The following is an 8,285-nucleotide window of genomic DNA, read 5'->3' as shown; positions in this document are numbered from 1 at the left end:
GATGATAGTGTCGTGGGAGATAGAGGCTATATGCGAGGATATATAGAAATTGATGGATTCTTTTGAAGCAAGTCAACTTTGTACCTATCTCTCAGGCATGAAATTCACTAGCTCATAATATAGCTAAATTCTCTCTGTTCCTTTTGCATAAGATATCTTGGGATTCTGATTTCCCAAGTTGAATTGTACAGGATGCGCAAAAATCTTACGTACAACATATTATGAAGTAATATATATAAGGCAGCTTTTCTTGGAAAAAAAAATAGAATGCTTGTTAAAAATAAAAGGCTTCAAATACAAAGCGAACTCATTTTTTAGGCAAACAATTAATCTATTCTTATTCATAATTCTGGGAGGAAAAAATGCTAAAGCATTCATTACGGTATCCTTTCAAGAGTTCAATAGTCATATTCAACAAAACATTATTGCTGCTTAATCACCACTTTATGGTCATAAAGGATGAATGCTATTTCAAAATCTAGTTTATTAGAACAGCACAATACAACAGTTCTACTGTGTGTGTATTTGCTGCAGTTCTTGCACTTCACAGCCTAGAAGTTCGTAGTTGCTGCTTGAGTAGTGGCCTGATATATTCATGGAAGCCATCGGGTATGTCTGATTCGTTGAGAGGATCCTTCCATGCAGCCTCATACAGTTTTGGATACACATTTCCGTCATAACGTCCAAGAATTGAAGCAAGGTAGTGATCGGTATAGTTGAATGCATCAACCAGCGATATAGCATTTGGACGAAGCTGAGATATTAAACAGGAACCAGATCAGTAAAAGCAATTCCACCCTAAGAATACAGGAATGACAGAATAAGTTTAACGAGATGAACCTGGGAATACAAGTCTCTAAGCTGGTCATTAGCAAGCGACCCCTGCTTTGAGGTGATGTAGCCAGTCCCGAGAAAATCTCCTTGATGTTTGTGAAGAAGGAAGAGCGAATAGATGCCACAAAGCACCTCCAGCTGTTGCTTAACCCCTTTACCGGGAATGTTTTGTTGCAACTTCTCGATAAACCTTCATGAGATAAAAGAAGTATTAGTAAACAAAGGTCTAAATTCACAACATTTTCAATCAAATCCTGGTAAATTTCTAATACCGAGATGCTTAAAGCTGATACGGTTCATGCATTACAATAATTAAAATTCCTTATCAATAATTTGACCATTTTCAACAAGACAGAATGAATACGTTGCTGAAAAGCAGAATGATCATTCAAACCAAACACAGCAGAAGAATGAATAGTCAATATAGTCAATACTTATGAAGAACGAATTTGTGTTAGCAGGGTCATGACATTGTTTGGCTTTTTACTAGAAGAGAATGTAGTAAAAAAGCTTACTTGGAGACAACAATTAATTGACAATGAGCAACTGCTGCTTCAACTAAATCAGCTGCTAGTTCTGCAAAGCCTAAAGAAAGGAGGACAAAACAAGAAAATTAGAAATTGCAATTTGGTTGCGAGAAAAATACACAGAGTGATCGTTAAATTAAACATTTGCAGCTGAACTTCATGTAGAAACATTAACCTAGACGGCAATAATAAAATACAGAAGTGAAAAAGAAAGCTGCAGAAACTTAAAAGTGAGTACCTTCTTCTTGATTATCAAACTTGCTAAGATTCTTAGCACAGGCAACAGACATCCTGGCAGCCCTTGCTTCAAATGCTTCCAATATTGCACTAGGTTTCAACCAGTCATCGGCTGCAGGAGATGGAAAAACCACAATCAACCAACTCTGTGTAGGCCAGAAAAACATAGGAGGATATTTGAAGGGCGAAACAACAGGCCTTCTTACATGGTTGACATTATGCAAGTAAAAGCGAGGAAATTACACGGACTAATATCACAAGCGGATCCTACAATAAGTACTTTCAGAATGAATTGTAACTATGACAATGAAGGATCAGCTGCAAGGAGCCAAGGACTTTACCTTGTTTCACGTCAGAACGACATTGCATCAAGTGTTCAATTCTTCCCATATAAGATACAGTACCCACTGGCTTTTTAACAGTGCCCAGTTGTGAAATGGTCTTCATAAGAAACCTTGCAACCTACACGAAAGACCGCATGGTTCATAGTGGAGAACAGGATCTAAAGTATTAATATTAGGATTAGAACACTATGCATTAAGACTTCATGAAATAGATAAGCATTTATTGCACTTCACTTGCTCATTTATAATATAGCAAGTCATGTGAACCTCAAGAGATTTTCTTTTGGGAGAAATAGAAAAAAACACCCGCAACAGAATCACCAATTGTGAAGCCACATGCAATCTCACAAAATTTACCGTATAAGAAAGGTTGCTCAATCACCGATTCTATAAACATTTAAATTCGTCCATTGATTTTAAGAAAAACAACCTGCTATCATCAGTTCTTTTTATCAACTTCCTCCATTCCAAAAAGATTACCTTAGTCTCCTCTGTAACAAAAATTATCTCAGTACTTAAAAGTGACAAATGTACCTTGGTTCAGAGTCTGCACACTTTCTAGTTTCAAACACTGATTGACTAAATTATAAAACATCTATAACTTCTGAAAGATCATGATAAGGAGGGAAGAAGTACAGGAGATTGGAAATACTATATATAAGAATTTTACATTTTCCAGAAATTCCTCAATACTTCTTTGATGGTTCTCTTATTTTAATTTCAAAAGATTAAATTGAACCGTAAAAACCAGAAACAAGACTATAACTACTGGATATTTATTTTTAAAAATCAATGAGAAACTCAAGCTTAAAGAATTTATGTTTTTATTTAACTACTTATTTTGATGGTACTGCGCCCAAAAAGGTAAATATGATCGACAAGCTTAAATGACCGCTATGGAACCAGCTGAGCTAAAGGAGTCTCTAACTCCACACCATCACTTAAAAAGAACTTCAAAATTTTGGCATAAAATGGAACCTAGCAAGATTTTTGATCTTTCCCTTTGGATGAGTGGCAGACAAAGAAAAACTGAAAACTGGTATGTCAAACTCCATACAAAATTTAGTTTACCTGTAGCTGTAGCACGACATTATCTCCTTCATATGTACAGGCAGGGACATAAACGGCAAATAATTCTGGAAGCCCACTGCTACAAAGATAACCATGACCTCCACATAACTTTCGGCATTCTTCAATTCCATCCTGGAATGAAATTGCAATCACACAAGAAGCATGTTATGTTAAATGGTATGATATTGGATTCAAATCAGCACTTAGAAAATAGCTTTTCCTCCATTTTATCATGTAACAGTTCTTTCTTGAAGCTAAAGAGAAGAGCAGGTCCAAATTAAACTCTTTTGATCAGAAGAGAAATTTGACTGTTTATAAGCAGTCCAAACCACTATTGAGGAAAACCTAATTGCTAATTTCTCATCCTAATACAAATGAAGATTGTTTAGGAGACTACATTATAGCAGACAAATCAATCATAGCAGAATCCAAACCTGCCAAATGGTACAGAGTTCAATGTCCAGAGGTAAGAACAAAAACTCCAAGATAAGCAAAATTTAATAATGTGGCTAGCCATATATTTTTCTGATTATTTTTACACATGAATAATGTATTCTTTTTACAGAAATTAACATCTCCCTTGTTAGGTATATGGATGACTCACGTAAAAAACTAGGAATTATAACCCAAAAGCAACAGACAAGGATGATAGCATCCATGACCGCTTGTAAAGGGGCAAGAAATGGATAATCAAAGTTGTTGTCAGTACTTACAGCAGTGGCACTGGTGGTCAAAGACTTCAATCCTGCGGTACATGCATGCGCCTCAGGCAATGTTGAGAAATCATTTGCTTGCAGTCTTTGGGTAACATCCGTGTACAACCATTTCAGCCACTCACCAACAAATCTGAAGGCATATGCAGAAGCCAACAAGGGGAAGAGTCTGTTTTGTTGAGTTTTGTAGTCAATCACCTGCACAAAAGCATGCATTAGGAGCATTAATCACAACTCTAAGGCTGATAAACCATGACGATGTGCAGTCACCTGAAAATATTAACTTGACTGGGAAAAACATAAATCTATGATGTTGTGCTAAGTACTATGGAACACATAGCAAACAGATTCTGTACTGTTGAGGTGCCAAAAACTTCATCAAGCTCAGTCAGCAGAGAAATTCTTTTCTCAGAGTCACATAGGTCTAATGAATGTGAGTTACTTAAGCCATAAGATTCCTAAGCATTGCAGTAGTCTCAAGTCCTTTCATCCACCCACCCCCTTTATTAACCAACATGCAGACATCAAAACTCGCGCTCTCTACTCAAATAATGATGAGACAAGAGATTGTCCTTGGTACAGAAGCTGGATTTGTGCTGGCCAATATTAGCGGAAGTGCAGCACTGATATGAAAAGTTGTATAGTATAGGTTTCACATTGGAATAAGCAAATGAATTCCATAAACCACAAAGAATCTTCTTCTTTTTTCTTTTTCTTTTTTTTTTTGAAAAGGAAAAGATCAATATTAAATAGAAAATCTTACAACAAGTGTCTTTTTTTATTTGCACCAGTTAAATGCAAGGCATAAGCAAATGACAATTTATTTAACTACTGACAGACTGCTTCCAAGATTACCTGAGTTTCTTGTCCACCATTCTGAGAGCCAAATTGTCTACGAACAGCACTGTATCTGGTTGCAATACACACAGCTCGAGACATTGCAAGGGAAGCATCTGCTACAATTGTTTGCCGTACATATACCATGGTACCATAAAGAAGTTGTCGGGGAATATCAGATTGAACATATTTTCCTTCCTTTGTAACTTGTGAAACCCTGAAATATTGGAACGAAATATAATAACTACCATAGTAATATATTATGGTAATAAGCCAAACACTTGATATCAAAATCAATGATACAGAAGAGAGAGAGAGAGAGAGAGAGAGAGAGAGAGAGAGAGAGAGAGAGAGAGAGAGAGAGAGAGATGTAATTCTTGGCTCGCCCATGGGATTCAGCCTAGCGGCATTTGAACAGTAATTTTGGTTTTATTTAGAGGCCAGAAATTCCAAATTTTCCTAATAGATAAAAAGCTTATTTCTCCAGGTAAACCCTGCCAGAATAGCTACTCCCGAGACTACTTAAAACACAAGAAGCTGAAACCAAAGGGCTGGAATTATTTTTTTAAAAAAAGGCAAAAAAGTGTATAACAAGGATCGTATCTTGATGCCATCATATATACACTCAAAAGGAAAAAGGAGGGAAAGAACTATGTAACTCGATAATGGAAAACTACAAACCTCATCAACATTTGAGCTCTTGGAATGCGCACGTGATCAAAGCTTAACACCCCATTATCCATGGTATTGTATGCTCCATTCCCAAATTTCATTCCAATGTCTCCAACAGTAACGCCTGGAAGGGGTTTGTGGTTCTCCAAGCTCCGTAGTTGGACAATAAAACCTACAATATGAATAGTCAATAAAACGTAAGCATCTTCCCTGAAAAATTGGCATGCATTGCACCAGTTTGTAACATGACAAATCATTGACTTACCATTAATCCCATAGTCTTTACCATCTGTAATAAGACGAGCGTACACAACAGCATGGGTAGACACTTTACCCAATCCACCAGGCCACCACTATTCAAAATTGTAAAAAAAAAAAAAAAAAAAAAGGCAGAGATCAGGGGAATTCACTAAATCTTGATGAATACTGTATTAATAGAGATGATACATTCATTTCAAATAGCATATTGGATGATAAAAAACTAGCAGCAGATCAAAGATCACAGGAGGCACATCTTGCAGAATAGAGTATCATATATTTTGAGCATCATTCCTCAAGATGCTAAAGATCTAGAATTGTTTTGCAAAAGGAATACAGGAAAACAAGCAGTGGACCATTCTTACCTTGCTTGACGTCAATGTTGGACTATGAATGACAAATTCATCTGTTTGAGGATCAAATGTTGCAGTGGTCTCAAGGCCTTGCACATTGGACCCATGACCAAGTTCAGTTTGAGCATAGCAGCCAATTATTTGCATCTTGTAGGCCAACGGAAGCCACTTTTCCTGCTGTTCATCTGTGCCCTGTCCTTTTATGGCAGGTATAAACATTCCCTAATGAAGAAAAATGTTAACAGGTGAACGACAATCCTTGGGTTTGAAACAATGAAAACGGAAGGGCAAAGACTATTGCACCAACTCTAAATTTAGTGTCTTTTAGTCTTCAAGCGCATTATGAATGTAAATAACAAATGCAAAGGTAGCAGCATTGCAAAAATTTAACATATGCAAAAGCAAAACTCAAAACAAGAGGTTACCCAATGAAGATCAGTAAAAGCAGGCTCATCTACGTAACGCCTTAACATAGTGGCTTCCTCAGCTACAGAAACAAAATTCAAGGCAATAAGCAAACAACGGAAAACATCAATTAGATGCCTCTTTTATGGCATAACACATGAAAAGGATTGAAAAACATAAATGAAGTCATACAAGATAGACGAAGTTCAATGATCCGTTTCCATGCATATGCCGCCTTCCGTAGAGTGTTCTTGAATAGCTCTTTCCTAGGAAGCATGGTTCTGCCCTCCTTACTGAAGCCCTATATCCCACAATGACACTTGGTAGATATTAGACATTTAAAATAGAGAAGGCGCAAAAACAAAAAAAACATTGTCAAAACAAGACAATACCCTCTTCTAAAAACTCCCCCCTCAACCCTCAATAAATGATTCATGTCAAACAACATAACACCCTCCTGCTCGGTTCGATTTTACTTCTGAAACCAAGTCATTAGAAAATTATGCTAGTAAAAAATTTTTCATCAACATGCAATTGCAAAACGATCACCAGCTGAATCACAATTCACAAACACCAATTGTCTGTTAAGAACTTAAGATGTATCCAAATCGAAACTCTATTTCAGATAAAATTGAAAAAACTATTGCTTTGACCAGCAGCATAGCTTTTCAGCATCAGAATAGTTGTTGAAACATATAATAGAAAGCATTAGACAGACCGTCCAACCAGGCTCTCCAAATCCATGGAGTGGCATGGATTTCAGTACATAAATGTTTAAAAAAAAAGAAAGCTGTAAGAGCAAGTACTAAAGCAAAAACCTTTTACCGACTAAATCATCTTAAAATCAAACCCATGTTAGCATTAATCAAAAACTTGTCCCAGCTCCTACCAAAAGATTCTTATCCATCTGCGCCACGTTTTTCCCCCTCAGAACTTCAGAGCAATTCTCACACCAAACAATGACTCATCATTCCACGCCATAAAATTTTAGCCTACTAAATAATGTTTGATCAAAGTTCAATTCCAGAATGTGATCAGTTTATATCAGTTAATTACTGGCTCCCTAAAACTTATCAAAATCAAATCTTTTTGTCCCTCTTAAAACACAGTTAGAGGATCATAAGAAGGACTCTCTCTCCATCCTCACCATATCCATGTAAAAAAAAAAAGTTTCAAATACCCCACCAAAAATAAAAGGCCAAAAAAGAATCAAAATCAATTTATATCAGTTCAATCACATACATTACTGCCTCCCTAAAACTAATCAAAATCAAATATTTTTGTTTATCTTAAAACACAGTTAATAAGTATAAAAATGACGTTCTCTCCATCATCACCATATCCATTTACAAAAAATAAGAAAACAAAGCATAAACCACCAAAAAAATAAAAACAGTTAAATCACACACATTACTGGCTCCCTAAAACTTATCAAAATCAAATCTTTTTTCCTTTAAAACACAATTAATGAGCATAAGAAGGATTTTCTCTCTATCATCACCATATACATGTATAAAAAAACAAGAACATAAAACATCAAACACCCAAAAAAGAAGAATTAATCATCAGTTCTAAAGAAAAAAAAAATCACAACAAAATTTATATCTACCGACACCCATGCCCAAAAAGACTCCAACAAAAAGAGATAAAACAAAAACGCAAAAATTGAGGATAAAAAATAAAGAAAGGAAAAGGGATTTACAGGATCATTAGCAACAAGCTTAGAGATACGATCTGTAAGTTCAAAATCACGGCGAGAACCAGCCCAAACAATCTTCATCTCATCCACATCAAATCCAGCTTTCTTCCTTTCATCAGCCAAGTAATCTACACCCTCCATCTCTTTTTCTCAGATCAAAAACAAATTCTTAACACACAGTGAAAAAAATCAAATCTTGGGTTGTTTTACAAATACCCAATTCGATTCTTGAAATTTAAAAAAGAAAAAAGGATAAGGATTGAACACGCTGAGTTTTTCAAGAACGTTGTAGGTGTGTGCTATTTATATAAGTAGGTAAGCAGCTATTGTCACAT

General features: G+C 35.9%; 1 protein-coding gene across 1 annotated transcript; it reads right to left on the bottom strand.

Moving 5' to 3' along the window:
- Positions 1 to 295: 295 nt before the first annotated feature.
- On the bottom strand, positions 296 to 8,261 carry LOC129889833 (peroxisomal acyl-coenzyme A oxidase 1-like). Its single transcript, XM_055965291.1, has 14 exons — positions 7,954 to 8,261; positions 6,444 to 6,552; positions 6,272 to 6,333; positions 5,859 to 6,068; positions 5,501 to 5,588; positions 5,245 to 5,407; positions 4,582 to 4,780; positions 3,727 to 3,924; positions 3,014 to 3,145; positions 1,940 to 2,060; positions 1,600 to 1,710; positions 1,350 to 1,419; positions 841 to 1,024; positions 296 to 754 (listed from the first exon to the last, which is right to left on the bottom strand). The coding sequence occupies exons 1-14, from the start codon at positions 8,089 to 8,091 to the stop codon at positions 545 to 547; spliced, it is 1,995 nt and encodes a 664-aa protein (XP_055821266.1). The 5' UTR covers positions 8,092 to 8,261; the 3' UTR covers positions 296 to 544.
- Between the last annotated feature and the right edge of the window lie 24 nt (positions 8,262 to 8,285).

This window comes from Solanum dulcamara, chromosome 5 (assembly GCF_947179165.1).
Source record: "Solanum dulcamara chromosome 5, daSolDulc1.2, whole genome shotgun sequence".
NCBI classification, from domain to species: domain Eukaryota; kingdom Viridiplantae; phylum Streptophyta; class Magnoliopsida; order Solanales; family Solanaceae; genus Solanum; species Solanum dulcamara.
This window is presented reverse-complemented; position numbering and strand designations above follow the sequence as displayed.